This window comes from Dendrobium catenatum, unplaced genomic scaffold (genome assembly GCF_001605985.2).
Source record: "Dendrobium catenatum unplaced genomic scaffold, ASM160598v2 original_scaffold_105874, whole genome shotgun sequence".
Taxonomy (NCBI): Eukaryota; Viridiplantae; Streptophyta; class Magnoliopsida; order Asparagales; family Orchidaceae; genus Dendrobium; species Dendrobium catenatum.
The window spans coordinates 116,693-136,335 of record NW_021424310.1 but is presented as its reverse complement, the minus strand read 5'-3'; the positions used below and the strand labels follow the sequence as shown (position 1 = coordinate 136,335).

The 19,643-nt window shown below is 34.0% G+C and overlaps 1 protein-coding gene across 1 annotated transcript in view; it reads left to right on the top strand.

Moving 5' to 3' along the window:
• The first annotated feature begins 2,007 nt into the window (after positions 1 to 2,007).
• The window catches only part of LOC110100159 (peptide chain release factor APG3, chloroplastic), a 70,364-nt gene continuing 52,728 nt past the window's right edge, over positions 2,008 to 19,643 (top strand). Inside the window, exons 1-5 of the mRNA XM_028692027.1 lie at positions 2,008 to 2,234; positions 11,485 to 11,541; positions 12,667 to 12,747; positions 12,868 to 12,925; positions 12,997 to 13,100. Of these exons, the coding sequence (XP_028547860.1) occupies positions 2,067 to 2,234; positions 11,485 to 11,541; positions 12,667 to 12,747; positions 12,868 to 12,925; positions 12,997 to 13,100 (468 nt within the window). The 5' untranslated portion in view covers positions 2,008 to 2,066. The remainder of the gene's footprint in view (positions 2,235 to 11,484; positions 11,542 to 12,666; positions 12,748 to 12,867; positions 12,926 to 12,996; positions 13,101 to 19,643) is intronic.

Genomic DNA, 19,643 nt, shown 5'->3' with positions numbered 1-19,643 from the left:
AACGCGTAAATTGTCGTCGGAGTAGTTTTCGCTAGTATTTTTCTAGAAATAAGGATTTTCCAATGGATTTCTTGTGTTACCGACAGATTTTGTCTACCAGTAACAACGCGTTTTCCTATAATGCCACAGGTTCCAAATCCAGCATTGTAACACTCCTAAGGAAAAAAATTATAGATTTTTTATTCGTACATTTAGTGTAATGCCCAAAATTAATATAAATAGTTAGGAGATTAGTACAATCACTAATCTATCACAAGCTCTTGACTATATAACAGTAAAAGAAAATGCATAATAAAATCTAATGAAGAATCTGACGATCATTATCAGTGTCTGTAGGCTAAAAAAAAATGATACAAAAATTTTCATTACATTACCTTTACCAAATCGGGTCATAATAAGTGTAACTACACAACTTTAATATGTATACATTTGGACACTTAACACATTTTTTTTTGTTAAGATATATCGTAACATTATAAATTAAAATAATATTAAAAATAACATAAAATTTAAAAAACATTGTTGGATTAGCCCAAATGAGGTAGCTAAATTTTATTTTTTTATGATGTGCAATGATATAATATATACAAATAAACAAAATAATAAAAAAGCACATCAATTTATTATAAATTTGTTTGTTTAGCCAAAATAAAATACTTTTTTTTCTTTGCTTATCCACCCATCACATCGCTTCTTTTTATTTGTAGGAATTTTTACTATCCTATTCAGCGGATTTCAAACAAAATTTATCTTAAATCCCATCAAATGAATATGGGGACCTTAAATAATATTATCTTAATAAATTTTTTCAGCCCATTATTAATTAAATTTAAGATATTTTAAACCTCATTCATTTATAGTACTTAATAGAATTTAGGTTTTATCTCTCATAAAATTTAAATCCTAAAATAAATAGATAAGGGCCTATTTGATTTGAAGTAGAGTAGGTGAAAAATAAATTATTTGTATTGATTTTGATAATATTGATGTTTGATTATATGAAAAAAAATGCTGAATAAAATTAAAGGAATGTATTGTAAAATATTTTAGTTCATTTCTCACCGCAAAGCAACCTCATTTGTTGTTGCCCGTAGCCAACCACTATCGTCAGCTATCGTCGCCATCCCAACACTCCTTATTCTAGTCATCGCTATCATCACTATCACTCGTCGTCGGTCATTGCCACAACGCCATCACCATGGGCGGATCCACCCATAGCTTAGGGTGGGCAAATGCCCACCCTCAAATTTTTTTTTTTAATATTTAGAGGGGACTTTGCTTATCCACCCATCACATCGCTTCTTTTTATTTGTAGGAATTTTTACTATCCTATTCAGCGGATTTCAAACAAAATTTATCTTAAATCCCATCAAATGAATATGGGGACCTTAAATAATATTATCTTAATAAAATTTTTTCAGCCCATTATTAATTAAATTTAAGATATTTTAAACCTCATTCATTTATAGTACTTAATAGAATTTAGGTTTTATCTCTCATAAAATTTAAATCCTAAAATCAATAGATAAGGGCCTATTTGATTTGAAGTAGAGTAGGTGAAAAATAAATTATTTGTATTGATTTTGATTATATTGATGTTTGATTATATGAAAAAAAATGCTGAATAAAATAAAAGGAATGTAGTGTAAAATATTTTAGTTCATTTCTCACCGCAAAGCAACCTCATTTATTGTTGCCCGTAGCCAACCACTATCGGAGGCTATCGTCGCCATCCCAACACTCCTTATTCTAGTCATCGCTATCATCACTATCACTCGTCGTCGGTCATTGTCACAACGCCATCGGCCCATCACCATGAACACCGTCATGGCCACCACTATCACCGCCACCACCACTCGTCCCCAAATAATTATCACATCAAATAATTTTGAATTTTGATAATCTCAAAATTTATTAAATGTGAATTTTAAAATTTATTAAATCGTATAGAAGTTAAATTGTAAGGAGCTATTTTTTTGGTTAATGGTATTTATAATCCTCTCCTCTTGTCATGCGGGCCAGTCTACCTCCCTTGCTCCCTCCCTTTTTCCTTCGAAGCCCAGTAAATGGATAGCTTTTCAGCGAACTCGGGGGCGCGATTCCTTGCTCTGTCAAGGAGGATAACTTCCCCATTGAAGTACCCCCGCGGCCGAATGGGGAAGAGGGCAGTGAGAGGTTCACTCGTTTCTTTGCCTCCTTTGGGAGCCAAACCCTCCAGGATTGTTTGTATGGCCGTAAGTTTCTCCAGGATTGTTTGAAATCAAATCTCTTTCCGCATGTATCTTTCTCATTCTCTTCGAATTTCCTTACATAACTGTGAATATTTCAGAATTTTGCAAGTAAGTTTTCCTTGTCAGATTGCATACTTGCTACTGATTTGGTTATTCCACTTTATAATGTTTGAGTTTTATAACGTGGTTATCTGAGCGGATTGTACCTGCAGTGATTGTTTATGCTATAAACTTTAATGGTGGTAAATAATCTAATGGATGATAAAAGTTACTTCTTTGAGTGAAAGTGAAATCTCTACATGTATCTGATGATGATACTGCATCTATTTCTGTATGGAAATCGAATATGGCATTCAACGTGGTCAGAATATTCATGATTTATTTACTTGTGTGAATTTGTTTTGTTTGGTGGAAATTAGCTGAACTTTACTCGTGCCATCTAGGATCACAATGCTTTGAAAGAGAAATAGAGAATGAGTTCTATAACCCAAGAACGAGCCGGGGAACTAGAGTCTCTGTTGATCTGTCACTGAACTGAATGCAAGGAACGAGTGGACCCTTAAATGCTAAAATGATAATACCTTTTCAAATAGATTTTCTTAAATAAAGTTTCTGTAAGGCTCAGTAGTTGTGATTCAAATTGAAAAAAAGCAAATAAAAACTTATGTGCAACCTCCATGGTACAAGATTAATCTAATCTACGTTATTATCTATTTCATCCTCTTCATCACTCATTCTCTCTTCCCTATTATTGTATTCGCAGGCCTCCATCACATAATGAGGTTGTTTATGCTTTAAAAAATATAAATAAATTACATCACAGATACAAGTGATTAGGAGTCTTACACCAAGCCTCTCTCCTACGCAACATCTTAGTGATGTTGTCCACTGGGAGGTGTTTTTAATGCTTGAGCCTCACTTTGTACCATGTTTTTGAAAAGTAGACTGGATTGGTGGTCATATTCTGAATTAGAACATATCTGATATAGTGATAAAATTGAATAAACAGGGAACTATATTAAAACCCTGTGAGTTTATCATATTATAAATTTCAAAGACATTTTTTAGTTTAATTTCTCCATTGTCTTCCACTGCCTGCTTATGGTTGTATTTTGTATAAATTGAAGGCTTCTAATATCTTTCCAAAAGAGCCCCACTCACTTTGTACGGAGGAAGCAAGCTGTAAGGTCCTCTCCATTGTAGTAGACCATTACAGTTGGCGTTTCCTCATCAATGGTTTAGGCCATTAAAACAAGCTCTTCTCTTTTACAGACGATGGATATCTCCATTGAGTCAACTAGAAAAAATCACGAGTGGAGTTTGTTCAAGGGATTCCTATTTCTTCTTCTTAAGCTATGCTCTCATTATTCCTTACAACCTTCTACTGTTATTATTTCCATTGTTCTGAAAATTGTTTCATTTGCCTTCACATCTATGGTTACTTCTTCCATGATTGTTTCTACACCACTGCCACCTGTGAAACATCCAATGATGACTACTTTGTTTGTCTCTCTTAAAAGCTAGGTTACATTTTTTATTTTATTTTTGTAGTCCATTCTTTGATTCACCGCATACTCGGTGTCCCACCTCAAACATTGTGCACTTTGTTTGTGCTTCAAAGAGATCAAAACTCCTTGTTGTATTCTGTCTGCCCATTGACAACCTTGGTTTTTATGGCACAATGCATCACTTATGACCAAATCAATGGAAGTGGAATGTTCTTTATTAATATCCTTTGGTACCAAATGCTTTTGTGCATGTTCCCAAATTGCAAGCCAGATATCCAGTGTATTAGTTGGTCAATTTTTTAATGTTAGATGAATCTTCAGGACTTACTAAAATAATTTAAACAATGTAGATTGTCATTTTGGGGATGGGATTCTTTATTTAAATGAAAGATTGTCATTCTCTTTTGATAGAATATAAGTCCCTTTTAATAGCAGTATAGATAAACATACACACATATAACTTTATGGACTAATTAATAGTTGAAAAATTATATAATGATTCATCTTAAAATTTGTTTTGCTTTGTAAGCATTGCGGATAAAAAATTACAAGGCAACAATATTTCTGGCTATGATGCCAAAGTTCTATGGAAAAAAAATCTTCATTGTCCTTTGTCATATATAAAGTCATTTACATATATCCAAAAAAGTGTCAATTATATGTTATCCAAAAAGGCTATTGTTTTTTGAAGTATGAAACAAGTATCCACAACTATATGCATCCATGAAGTCATATACCAACTAATTTCTAATGCAGATTCAACGCCTTCATGGAACTCAGTATACTTCCAAAGAGAAGGATGTTGCTACATATCTTAAGACCTGACTGCCCCACTAGAAATAGTGTTTAGTCCATGTCATTCATATCTCTGGTCTCTTGCAACTGAAGCAGATCATTTAAACTGTATCATTGCGGTTATTTAATGGCACATAAATTTGTTGGTGTTGTGTATGACCTCATTTTTATGAAAAAGCATGAGTTGATGAATCTAGTGAAACCCTAGAAAGAATAACAACTTTTAACCTGAATGATAATTATTTCTTATCATCATCACCATTATTAGCATTATCCCTTCTAGTTGTGATCAGTTTTGTAAGTCCATCAGCATTAATTTATGTTGTATTTCATATATGGTGCTAGTTGTAGTTTGTAGTATACAACAACAACATCAAGCTTTTATCTCACTACGTGGGGTCAGCTGCATGAACACTTTTTCTCTATTGTGTCCTATTAAGAGTCAAATTCTCATTTATATCTAATAAAGAAAGTCATTTCTAATATTTTCAAATCAAGTCTTTTTAGGTCTAACTCTACATTTCTTAACATAAGCCAAATCTAATAAATTTACTCTCCTAACCGGATTGGAAGGCTGCCATTTTATGTGACCAAACCATCTAAGACGGCTCTCTCTAATCTTATATGCCATTGGAGCTACTCCAATCTTTTCACGTATATGCTCGTTTCATATATTGTCTCTAAGAGTAAAGCCACTCATCCACCCCAACATTCTCATCTCTGATTCTCATCTCTGTAACACTTAACTTAATATTATGCTTCTCTTTTAATGGCCGACATTCAACGCCATAAAATATTATATATCTCACCTCCATCTTATATAATTTTCCCTTAAATTTGACGGGTGCTTTTCTATCACACAACAAGCCAGATGCATTCCTCTATTTCAACCATTCAACCTGAATTCTACTAATAATATTCCCATCTTTTTCACCATCACTCTGAACAATAGATCAAAGATATCTAAAATATGTACGTTTATTAATGACCTATGTTGCACGGATACGCCTATTTACGAGGCATGCCAGACACATATTGGATACGGATATGCCTACGGTACAACACGAATACGTGTCAGATACGACTTTGTCATGTCCAATTAAAATATTATTTAAGTTTGACCGGACACGCGTGTCGGATACGACTTTGTCATGTCCTATTAAAAAATGAAAAAAAAGCAGAGCTGTAATTTTTCCTATTCATTTTGGTTATCCGCTCAATATCCTTATTCATTTATGCGGCTTAAACATTTCGGCAAGCTAGGTTTTTCGTTTCCACATAGGTGTTCGTCTTCTTCGTTATAGTCAAAGGAGCGGCTTGACGACGCGAGCATAGAAGTGGACAGGATCATCCTTCGTCGACAAAGAGGCTCAACGACGCGAGCATTAAAGCCGACATGATCCTTCGTCGACGGAGCGACTCGACAACACGAACAGTGAAGGCAACATGAACATTGAAGGTTCATTTTCCTCGTTCTTCATTTTCTTAATCGTAGGCTCGGTACCAAAACTCGGTACTGCTCGGTATCGCTCAGTACTCGGTACCGCTCGGCACCGGAACTCGGTACCGCTCGGCACCGGAATTTGGTACCGCTCGGCACCGGAACTTGGTACTGCTCGGCACCAGAACTCGGTACCGCTCGTACTGTTCGGTATAGAGGGGTACCGAATGGTACCAACACGGGGTAGCGCCCCCCTAGAAGACCTGGCATAGGCACAACATATATACACTTTTAATTAAAAATTTTCATGTTTTAAATTTATGTGGATTAATTTGTGTCAATCCTTCGTAGGATAATGAGCTCTAGTGGTGTAGGAATTAGGTCTGATGATGGTCCATCAGAGACCAATATTGAAGATAACAAAGGGTTTTGTAAAAAATTTCGTTTTTCTTTCGCAATTTCTTTACGAAAACTTTAAAGGAGGATTAGAGGAATGTTTTAGCAATGAGAATGTAAAGATTTAAGAGAATTTTGGAGAAAGAAAAATTAGGGTTTTTCTTACATTTAGAATTTTGACGAATCCCCTTTATAAATGTTAATCCTAAGTTTATTAGAAATGCTTAAATGAAGAAAAATTAGGGTTTTAGTAAATTTTTAATTTTAATGAATTATTTTGATTATTTTAATCCGAAAATTATTATATTATTATTATAATATGTTAAGGATCAATTTAGAATCAATATTTTAGTGAAATTGAAGATTTATGATTTTTCAAAATTTAGGTATTTATTAAATCCGAAAATCAATGTTTATTTAATTAATTATCCTTAATTTTCGTTAGGAATGGTTAAAAGGAAAAATGTCGGGTTTAGCTTTTAGACTTAAGAAAATTGATTTCTAATTGTGACAGGTTTACTTTATAAACTTTCTTAGGTAGTGATCGTCAAGTTTAAGGAGAAGGACTTGCATCGAAGCGATGTACAGTGTTTAAATTGAGGTAGGTACTTGTATTTAAATCAGATTCATGTCTCTAAATTATTTAAATTCTCTTTTATGTTAAGCAAACTATGTTCAGCTTATAAATGTCCTTTTTCATGCAAATTTTTATATGTCAAAATTGATTTGTATTAGTACGTAAGAATGACTTTATAATTGCTTAATGTATCATACTTGAATTCTTGATAAACCTGGAAAACATTTATGCATGAAAGAATTGAACGGACACTTATGAATTTCTGAATAATTTAACCCTATAAGATATATTAGATTGCATATGCATGTTGATCCGGAAGTACCAAACAAATGGTAATGGGGCTTTCATAAGCCAAATGGTAATGGGGTTCTTCGGAGCCAAATGGTAATGGGGTTCTTCGGAGCCAAATGGTAAAGGAAATGGCCTAAAATATGACTGCGTACCTGATCAGTACGAAAATTGGTGCTTCCGGGACGGGTGAATATTTTATGATTAAAGTATTTGATGCATATAAATGAAAGGATTTGATGAAAAGAAAAGTTGATGAAAGGAAATATTTATGAAAATGAAAAGCTTTAAGAAAATGATTATATAACTCTTGTATGAAAATGATATTCAATTTATGCTTATCAATGTTTGATTCTATTTTTCCCAAAAGAAATAAATGTATTATTTTTATTTAAGTCATGAATTTGAGATGAATACATGTTACCTGCTGAGCGTTGTCTCATTCCTCGTTTGGAAATTTTTTTCAGGAGAAAAGTAATGGCTGCACGACGACCTTACACTTATCGTCATAGGGGACCTCAGGAGGATGAAAGGTTCCTTGTTATGTTTTAGTTTGAGTCTAAGTTTATTTTTCCATGCAGTTCGTGGGTTTGAATTTAAAGTTTGGAGTTTATGTAATGAATGTTTAAAGTTTAGTAGTTATTTGAGACAGTTAATGGTTTGGTACTTTTATTTCATTTCGGGTGTAATTTTAGTGGCTCTTTCAATTAATATTTGGATGATGTTTAAAGCATTAATATAAATGGTTTATGTTTATTTATGTTTTTCTGTACGACCTTTTTGCTCCCGCCTCGTTAACTCGGGATAGCCGGGTCGGGTCGTGATAGTCTACTTGCAGAGCAAGCATATCCTCATATTTTCTGAACATCATGTATTGTGTATACGCTTAATCTTGCCTTGAAGAATATTTGTGCATTTAAGAATACCGAGACAAACAAAATCACCTATAATTAATGTCATTGGATCACAATAATTGTTGGAGATGCAGTTGTAATTAAAAATTTTATTATAAATCACTCCATGAGACTCTTTATGTTCAATGATTTCTCTAATTTGAAGATACATGCAGTTGCTGAAACTCGGTTTGCCTCAATTATAATGATGTTGAGAATATTTAAAAAAAAATTAAAAAAATGCTCTTCAAGCTATGGTGATTAGTGACAAATGATCATGTTATAGGGAAGATGATGTTGGAAAGGCTAGATATGTAAAGGAGAAGCTATTAGATGATTTATGGTGGGATGAGATTGAATACATCATAATTTTCACATATCCAATTTATGAGATGTTGAGAGTAGCTAATACGGATAAGTATTGTTTACATCTCATTTATTAGATGTGTGATTCAATGCTAGCCAAAGTAAAAGAAATTATATATAGACATGAGAGGAATACACTTTATGAAGACTCAAACTTCTAGGATGTTATTTATGCTATTCTAGAAGATAGGTGGAGCAAAAATAATACACCTTTACATTACTTGACTCATTCTCTAAATCCCAGATAATATTCAACATTTTTCATTATTAATTCACAATTTTTTGTTTATTAATTTCAACATTTTTTTCATTATTTTATTTTAATATTTTTTGAATATATTCAACTAAAAAATATCTTCAAGTGGATCATCAAAGAGTTTCTCCACAGAAAGATTTAGAAATTTCAAATATGATGAAGACATCTTTAAAGCGTTATTTTCCAAATGAGGAGGAGAGAAGAAGTGTCAATATTGAGCTTGATAAATTTTTTGATTATTTAGAGGACTTTGGTGACCAAGAGTCATTGCGTGATAGGTGGAGAATTGATCCGAAAATGTGGTGGATTATACATGGAGCTTCAGCACCTCTACTTCAAACAATCGCCATAAAATTGCTTGGCCAAGTTTCATCCTCATCATGTTGTGATTACTTTCTTAATTTTTATGTATGATTTATATATTATAATGTCGTATCCGCGTCGTATCCGTATCCTGTATTTTTAAGAATTGACGTGTCCCGTATCCATATCGTGTCATATCCGTGTCGCCGTATCCGTATCGGTGCAACATAGTTAATGACTTGATTGCCCAATATCGCAATCCCCCCACTAGATCTATTACTACTAAACTTATATTCCATGCATTTAATTTTAGATCTACTCAAACAAAAACCATTAGACTCTAAGCTTGACCTCCATAATTCAAGTTTACCTTCAACTCCCTCTCTAGTCTTATCCACAAGAAGAATATCATTAGCAAAAAAACATACACCATGGTACATCCTCTTACAAATGTTTAGTAAGAACATCCATGACTAAAGAAAAAGGATACGAGCTTAAGGCAGATCCTTGATGTAATCCAACTAAAATAGGAAAATAGTTGGTCTAACCTCCTTGTGTTTAAACATAAGTAACATCTCCTGCATACATATCCTTAATGACTTGAGTATAATCATTATTAACCCATTTATTTTCTAAAACTCTTCATAGCACTTCTCTTGGAACTTTATTATAAGCTTTCTCTAAATCAATAAATATCATATGTAGATCCTCCTTTTTCTCTCTATACTTCTCCATCAAACCTCTCACTAAATGTATAACTTCCATAGTGACCTACCTGACATGAATCCAAATTGATTTTGAGAAACATTAGTATCACGTCATAACCTATCTCCATAATTCTCTCCCATGGTTTTAAAGTATGACACATTAACTTAATTCCTTTATAATTTCCACAATCTTGTGCCATCTTTATTTTTAAAAATAGGAATCAACGTAACTCAACTCATCTAACATTTTTTTAGTCTTCAAAATAATATTAAAAAGTTTAGTAAGTCAAGAAATCCGTTCATTTCCTTAGCATTTTCACAACTCTATTGAAATATTCTCAGGTTCAATAGTTTTTCTACACTTCATTTTCTTTAAAATCTCTTTAACTTCGGTTTACTAATAACCCAATATAAACAAAAATAATAATTTTTATTTAGGGTACTAAGGTCACTAAAGTCAATCGTATTCTCACAATCTTCATTGAAAGCTTAGCAAAATATCTCATCCACCTTTCTTGAATATTTTCGTGTGATAAAAGCATTTTTTTATCTTCATCCTTAATGCACTTCACTTGAACTAAATTTTTAGTACTACCATCTCTTTGTTTGGCTAATTTATACATATATCTTTCGCCCTCATTAGTATTTAATATATTATATAGATCATCAAAAGCTAAAATTGTAGCATCACATATTATTTTCTTTGACTCCTTACAAACCTCATTATATTTTTCCCAATTTTTAGAGTTCTTACATCTAAACCAGTTTTTTATAACAAACTAAACAAAGCTTCTTAATTTTTATCTTCTCTTGTACATTTTGATTCCACCGCCAACTTATTTTACTAATAAGACATTTTCTTTCTGACACTTCAAGCACGTCCTTTACAACATTCTTAATATCATTAGCTATTTTTTTCCACATAATATTAACTTTTTTATGCACATATAAAATCTTAAGATCTAGAATTTTACTCTTAAAAATATTTTTGTTAGTGTTTTTTAAATACTTTAATTTAATCTTAGAATAACATTTTACTTTCTTTTTTCTATTCTGCCCCTTCATCTTAAAGTCTAAAACTAATAAGCGATGTTGGACACATAAACTTTCACTCGACATAACTTTACAATCTTTGAAATCTAATAAGCGATGTAGTATTCCCTTCGAAAATCTTCTGGTCTTATTTCTTTATGTATCTTTGGTCTACCCCTCTTCCTTTCCTATCCTCCCTTCATAGTAATTATCTCTCCATGACAACGAATAACAAACTGTAACCTAAATGGAAAACCATGCTTGATTATCTGCTCAGTTAATGTTTCCTCTTGCAGTATTTCGTAGGTTTTGATGAATTGTATCATCCCAACCAACAGAGCTAGATTTTGGCCATATTTCTTGGTGTCTCAATTATCAAGTTTTCCTTTTGCTCCTGGATGAGCGTCAAAACATGTTTGTGTTCCCAAGATTTTAATGATCCTTTTTTAAATCACATTGTATCCTTCGTTACTTAAAGCAAATGGTTACCTTTCTCTTATTGAGATATGATGCTAAGTGTAGCTTTTCCTTTTATAATGGACATGTTGGCTCATGCCTCTCGCCCTCTATATTTTAGTACGGATATTATTTACCGTGCATGTTATATTCACTTGAATTACTTTTCTACCACTTTTTTGATGTCTTATATTAACATTTTAGAAGGATACCTTAAGTTATTGGTTCCCTGCAGGCACCTTATTTGCTCACGAAGTTGGAGTCTGCTGAAAGAACCTGGAAAGATTTATCAGTACGCGCTATCAACACATGAATTTTTTTGGCTGTTAAGCTGTTATAAAATTTTTATTTTATTTTATTTTTTTGTTGGGATGATTGAGAATTTGGCCTTTTGTTGGGAATATGACTGAAAACTTCTCATTATAAACGTGCATTATCAAAATTTTATAAAAAGCAAGACAGATTGGCGGATAGGTATGAGCAAGTTCTCCAAACATGTTACTCATAGCCAGTAAAATTGACATCTAGTTACCTAGCTAAATTGAATTAACTAGTTAACTACTTCAGTATTGCCCACTTGATTGTTCGTCTCTCTCCTACCTATGAGGAGAAATCTGAGACTAACTAGGCTGCGATACATATATTTGGCCCTAGTTGCTCAAGCTAGAAAATCATGACGGTAGAGCAGGATAAATTATGGTAACATAGCAAAGAAACACAGTTTGACTTTCAGATTAAAAAAAAAAAGAAACTGAACTGGCCAAATAAATTTGCAGGGAAAAGAAATCTAACAAATAAAACACATTGATGTTGACTGCCACTTTATTTGAGATCAATGAAGGTTTTTTCTCACATTCCCAACTCTGAAAATTTGAAGAATATTTTTAGCATTGATATATATTCACTTTAGTCTTCAATCTATCTAATAATCTTGAGCTAATTTATATATGCTTTAGCTTGAGAGGATGTATTGTTAATGTAGGAAAAATCATTTTAGTTAACTTCTCTAAATATGGTTAATGGAGTATATTTATTTTGTTGTACTTTGGTCTATTGTTTGATTTTTCTGATATAAATAATGGAACCCTCTAGTGAATAATACAGAGTTATTTTTCCTTTAGTCACACAATAGTCTTGCCTATATTTCTTCTCTCTCCTTAGGATGGGGCGTTAACCTATTTTTTTGTAGACATTGACCCAATCCAAGCTAAGTTAATCTACATGAATTGTTTTATTTCATAATTTGAAATGCACTGCATGAACTTCACATGGCAAAGTGCATAGCGCTAGCTTCGAGGCATGAAATATATTCTTTATTCCATTTGAATCCAACCGGCTTAACTGCCTTGTATTTTGTATTGGAATAATCTTTTATACTTTTCATAAGAATGATTTAGCATTTTTGCTTGCACTGCAGAGCAAGCTCGCTGATCCTGATATTGTATCTAATCCTAGCGAGTATCAAAAGCTCGCACAATCTGTGGCAGAACTTGATGAGGCAAGCCTTTCTTATAAGATTCCTTGTAACGATATTTCTATAGCATTTCACATTGAGCTTGAAAACATTTCCTTTGTATAGGCTATTTATTTATTTATCCATTTTTTACTGAAGTGACAGGTCGTAGCTTACTACAAGAAGCTTAAGGATTGTGAGAAACAACTAGCAGAAACAATAGGTTGGTCACTGTTTGTCATGTTTTTACTTCTATTTGCATATGATAAAGTTCTTCTTGTGTTTTTCTTATAGCTCTAGCAAAAGAGGAAACGAGTGACCCAGATATGGCAGATATGATCGTTCATGAAATTGGAATGCTATCAAATCAAGTCAAAGAGCTTGAAGATAAGCTGAAGGTTGGGACCGACTTTAATTTTTTTTTACTTTTGATCGATATGATTGTTTGCTTAAGTCCTTTAAGTTAGGTGGCACAGCATTCTGTCGCCACCAGCTAAGTTTTCCATCTCTCTTTATAAGCTTGCAATCTTACTTTAATACCCCAACTACAGCCCTTGAGATAATAGAGTGGTAGCAAAGAATTTGTATGGCCGACCCTGATTGTTTGTGTGAATGTGATCTTGATTAAGATGCAGCAATATCAAAAGATTGATTCATTTATCGGTCTGCATTTACATATTCATTCTATAAATTAAAATGAACACTTGAATGATTCCAAAGTCAGTGATGTTGGTGCTACCAAGACTGGTTGGTTTAGCCAACTGGTTTCATCTACCGGCCCAACTTAGATTTTTTATGTTTAATCCTATTGGTTGTTATCCTAGTCATCAATAGAATTAGCTCTTATCCTATCCTAGTCATAAAGGGGCTCAATTCTTATACATAGAGTTTCCTCTTTCTATTGTAGTTCAGTTTTTTATTAGAAATAAAAATTTCAAAAATTGATTTTCTGGTTTTGTTTTTTCCTCTATATCTTGTAGTCTCTTCCAGGTGGTGGTCGTCCTCCTCCACCGTTTGTTCCTCCACAACACAGCCGCCATGCTTGTAGTCTTCGTCTCTACCACCCCTGCAGCAAGCATAGTCCCTGTCCAACCCTTCCATTGCTAGAAACCCTCCAGCATTATGATACGCCTAGCCTAGACCAGCCCTGATTGTAAAACCCGCAAAATGCCATTTTAGACCTCGCACACTTTTCAAAGCGCCGCAACGAATTTTAAGTGAAAAATTCAAGGTTGTCGGTTTTCGACGGGAATATTTTTATAAAATCCTACGCAAAATTCTGATCGTTTTGATATATATAACCCATATTAAATTATGAGTATTTTGGGAATTATTAAATTCGGAAGATCAGAAATGCCAACTTTACCCCTAAGCTTTTAAAAGGTCGAATTTGCTTAAGTGAGGGCAATTAGGTCATTTGGCCAATCCCATTTCTCCCTATTAGGCAAACCAAAACCTCCCCACTCTCCCCCATTCATTCATTTCGCCCAAACCGAGCGGACATAGGAGAGGGATAGGCGAACGGGCAAGGCGACTAGGAAGCTTCGGGCGGCAGTTTCCGGCGGTCGTTCGCGGAGAAAATCATAGGGAAATCCAAGGGAATGCTAAGGTAAAATGTTTGCTTGAGTTTTCTCCTTCTTTCCTTGAGTTTTCTCTAAAGAAATGAAATTAGGGTTTTAGGAAAACTTGAGCTTTCTTTAAGATTCATTTGAGAAAAGTTTAGGGAAGGGTTAAGGGATGTTTTTAAACCCTAATGTGAGTTGTTTTTATGAAAATACGAATTTTGGAAATTAGGATTTTACTTAAAATTGTTCTTCTTTGGAAATGCTTTCACAAGAGATGTTTCTAACGACATAGGGAAGTTTTTATGGGAAAACATTGTAAGGTTGATGCAAGTTTTTGAGTTTTGAAATTTACGGTTTTTCCCTAATTAAGGAAATGTTTATCCTCATAGTTCTAATGGGCTTTTGGAAGGATTTTAGAGACTATTGTAGGGCTTTTTCATGTAATGCAAGTTTTTCATAATTTTGGTTTACTCTAATTCAAAAATTAATGATATTTTAATTGTATTTTGAGTGAGGGATATCATAGATGGTGGAGGGGTTTAATGTGAAATCATAGACATGACATTAGAAAGAACTCTTTATTACCTTAGATTAAGGATTTAGGAAATTGTGTAGGGACTAATTTACTTATGCATTTTTGTATGTCTCTTCTAGATATTAATCGTGTGGAAGGAAAGGATTTGACCGGACAAACGAAAGATGTGCACGAGTTGGGGTAGGTGGAATGGACATTCTTCTAAATTTAGAAAATTCTTCTTTCATGCAAATACATAGAAATAGCAATTTCTCTTATGCTCATTATGATATTCTTTTGACTCATGTTCCCTTGTATAAGTTCATGAACACTTGATGCAAATGTAAAGGTTTCTTTTATACAATTGAACAACTCATGAATGATTCTCATGCTCTTTTCTTTATATGTATTACACTTATCATTCATTTACATGCAAATGAACACATAAGCATAGCAAACATGTATATCATTATGAAAGCATATATTTGAATAGTTTACTAAAGCATCTCTTATGAATATGTAAGTATTAAGTGTATGTGTATGTTGACGCAGAAGTATCAAATAATAAAGGAGGCTTTTATGAGCCATGGTAAAGGAGGCTCTTATGAGCTATGATAAAGGATGATTTTTATGAACCAATGGTAAATGAATGACTAATTTTATGTACCTGATCAGTACAAGTGATACTTCCGAGACGGGTGTTATATTTACATATTAAGCTATTATGAACATTTCATATTCATGTTATATGCATTTGAGACTATCATTTGAGGCATAATATTTTAAAAAGAAGAATGAAAATGTTATGAAATGAATAAGAACTTAAAGGTTGAGGTAAAGACATGCATCTCCTTAAAATAAAAGTTGATATATGTTGATTATTCTTTTGTTAAAATACCAAAGCACGTTGATGGTTCTAATCCTTCTATTCAAACATCAAAATAATAAAACAAAACCTACCGCCCGTCGTCTCCCTACGACGGTACGTGAGGGGAGGTCTATCCGCCATCTATCCTTTACTAGATCCTCCTGAAAAGTATCCCACAACATGGGTGAGTCACAACTCAATAGGTGCAAATGAAATTCAATTAAATTTAAAGTCAAGAGAAGAAAAATATAACATGCATTGGCATTTTAACAAAAGAATCATCAACATGTAGCAACTTTTATTTTAAGGAGATGAATGTCTTTACTTCAACCTTCAAGTTCTTATTTCTTTCATAACATTTTCATTCTTCCTTTTAAAATATTATGCTTCAAATGATAATCTCAAATGCATATAACATGAATATGAAATGTTCATAGTAGCTTAATATGTAAATATAACACCCATCTTGGAAGTATCACTTGTACTGATCAGGTACATGAAATTGACCATTCCTTTACCATTGGTTCATAAGAACCATCCTTTACCATGACTCATAAGAGCCTCCTTTACCATTGCTCAAAGAGCTCCCTTTACCATGTGATACTTTCGCGTTAACATGCACATACACTTAATACTTATATAATCATAAGAGATGCTTTATGTAAACTATTCATAAACTATTCAAGTGTATGTTTTCATAGGGATATACATGCTTGTTATGCTCATGTATTTATTTGTATATAAAGAGAAAAACATGTGTAGTACAAGTAAAGAAAAGGGCATGTGATTCATTCATAAGTTGTACAATTGCATAAAAGAAACCTTTACATTTGCATCAAGTGTCCATGAACCTATACAAGGGAATATGAGTCATAAGAATATCATAATGAGCATAAAAGAAATTGTCATTTTTATGTATTTGCATGAAAGAAGAGTTTTCTAAATTTAGAAGAATGTCCATTCCACTTACTCACTCGTGCACCTCTTTCGTTTGTCCGGTGAAATCCTTTTCTTTCACACGGTTAATATCTAGAAGAGACATATAAAAATGCATAAGTAAACTAGTCCCTACACAATTTCCTAAATCTTTACTCTAAGTTTATAAAGAGTTATTCCTAATATTATGTTTATGATTTCACATTAAACCCCTCCACCATTCATGATATCCCTCACTCAAAATACAATTAAAATATCATAAATTTCCAGATTAAAGTAAATCAAAATTATTAAAAACTTGCATTTCATTAAAAAAAAACCCTATAATAGTTTCTAAAATCCTTTCAAAAGCCCATTAGAACTATAGGGATCAAAATTCTATGATTAGGGAAAAAGTCCTAAATTTCAAAAATCAAAACTTTTCACAACCCTACATTATTTTCCCATTAGAAGCTTTCTTAGGTTAATAGGAACTTCTTTTGTGAAGGCATTTCCAAAGAAAACAATTTTTGAGTGAAACCCTATCTTCCAAAAATTCATATTTTTCATACAAACATCTCACATTATGGTTTAAAAACTTCCCTTAACCCTTCCCTAAAACTTTTCTCAAAGAAATATCTCATTTATTCAAAAACCTAATTTACAAAACACAATTTATTCTTATAAAACTTAAACCAAAGTCTATAATTATCTTCCAAAAATCATTAGGAAACATCTTTGTGAAGGTATTTTGAAAGAAAATAATTTTTGGAGAAAACCCTAAAATTTCTCTTTCCAGAAATCTTGAGAAAGAGAGGGAAAGTCATAATTCTATGACATACCTTTTCTTTCCCTTTACTTACTCTTTGATTTCCCCAAAATTTCTCGCCGGAAAAGGTCGCCGGAGCCGCCTGTCGCCTCTCCCTTCTCCGTCTCTTCCGTCTGCCTTTCTCTCGGTTTCGGCCGAACGAGCAAACAGGGGGGTATTCGGTCCCCTTAGGAGGGATGGGGGCTAGTTCCATTGCATAAAGACACAAATACCCTCACTTAAACCATATTTTCTTTAGTATTGACTAAGGGTACTTTGGGTAATATTAGACTTTGGAAATTTTTATCTCTCAAATTAAGAGAAATTAGATATAAGTTCTATATATCAATTCGCTCCAAATTTTTCGTAGAATTTTATAAAAATATTTCCGTTGAAAACCAACAACCTTGAATTTTTCACTTAAAACTCGCCGCGGCGCTTTGAAAAGCGTGCGAGGTCTAAAATGACATTTTGCAGGTTTTACACCTAGCCCCGACCTAACCAACCATGTGGCTGGGCGGAGCTATAGCAGGAGGGGAAAGTTCGGCCCCCTTTGTGGAGCCCAGAGGAGTTATTGCTCATTATGTCATAAGGAGGAATCAAGGGGGAGCTGTTTATGAAGGTTTTAGTTTAAGAAAAGAGCACTAATTTGAATTAGGAAATTTTTTATTTAGGAAAAGAAGACTTATTTGAATTCAAATTTAGGAGGGAAGTAAGAATGATTATATTAGGATTAATTGGGTTGTTTTATGGGCATGATGAGATTTTTATTTGCTATAGTTCTCTTTAGAGTTGTTTCTAGCGACTGCTAGGGCTTGTGGGAGAGTTGATCTACCTCTCAAATTATAGATCAATTGTATCTTTTGTTATTATTGGAGGAGTAATAAAAAATCAACCCCCATACTTGTGTTCTTGCAATTTATTCTTATCTAATTGCTATTTTTGCTTTCAAATTTCATCAAATTAGTATTAGAGCGAAGTTTTCGAGAGATGGCAGTAAAGAAGGTGGATGCCTTGGAAGGAGAGTGAAGCAAATCAAATTTGGAATGGAGGAGAAGTTCTCAACCATCGAAGAAAGATTTTTCATCTATGAAGAATCAGATGGAAAGCCGATTTGGAGGGTTGGAGGAGATGATGAGGAAGCTCATGGAGATCCAATCCAACAATCCACTAGCGATTCGGATTGCTAACCCTAACCAAGATTTGATTTCCTTGGCCGAATCTAAGGGAAGGAAATTGGATGTGAGGAGTTTGACAAGGAGAGTTTCTTTCATCAAGAGCCACCTCTTAGGGCTCTGATAATAAGTGGATCAGAGTTTCTGGATGGGGGGACAACAAGGAGAGAATTTTATCATAAAAGTGGTGTGGTGGCCGACCATTATGGGAGGCATTTTGGGTGAGCAGGAGGAGTGGGCGACCGAAGATGAAGGGGGTCGAGCCGAGCCATGGGGATCAGGTCATGCAATTAGGATGGAAGAAAGGTGAGATTCCTACCCTCGATACATGGGGGGAACCGTTGGAGGGAGAGGAAGTTGGAGTGGAGATGCTAGGGTGAGGAAGTTGAAGATGCATATATTTCAAGGAGAGATGCCCATGGGTGGTGGGTATATTAGGTGGAGAGGTATTTCACGGTGAATAGGTGGGATGAGAAGTGGAAGCTCGTGACCGCAGGACTATGTTTGGAGGGGAAAGCCTTAACTTGGTTATAATAGAGGGAGGCTAGATATCTAATCAGCTCTTTGGAGGAGTTTCAGGATTGCTTGTTAGAGTGTCCTCAAGCCATTCGGTAAGGATACCTATGCTTGCAATTTTTTGCCTTGACTTAAGAGGAGACCATCATGGAGTATATAGAAATTTTTGAGTTGTTGTTGTGGCGGTTGAGGGGGATTTGGAGACAGTGTTGGAGGAAAATTTCATGAAGGGCCTAAAACCCGACATATGGGTAGACCTCTGATTGTTAAATGAGCTATTCGGGAAGGAGACCTACACGAGAAATTCTTCGTCTTGTCTCAAGAGGGGACCATCATGGAGCATATAGAGAGATTTGAGTTGTTGGGACTGTTGAGGGGGATTTCATGAAGGGCATAAATCCTAACATACGAGTATACCTCCGATTATTGAGACTGAGGGGTTGAGGGAGACGATTGAGCTAACCTAGATGGTGGAGGATTAGAGACAGATGGAGGGGACTGGTAGGGGAGGAGTCACGGGAGGCTCCTACAGGAGTGCCTTGACTTCACTAGCTCCAAGGACCCATACGGTGTCATTTCA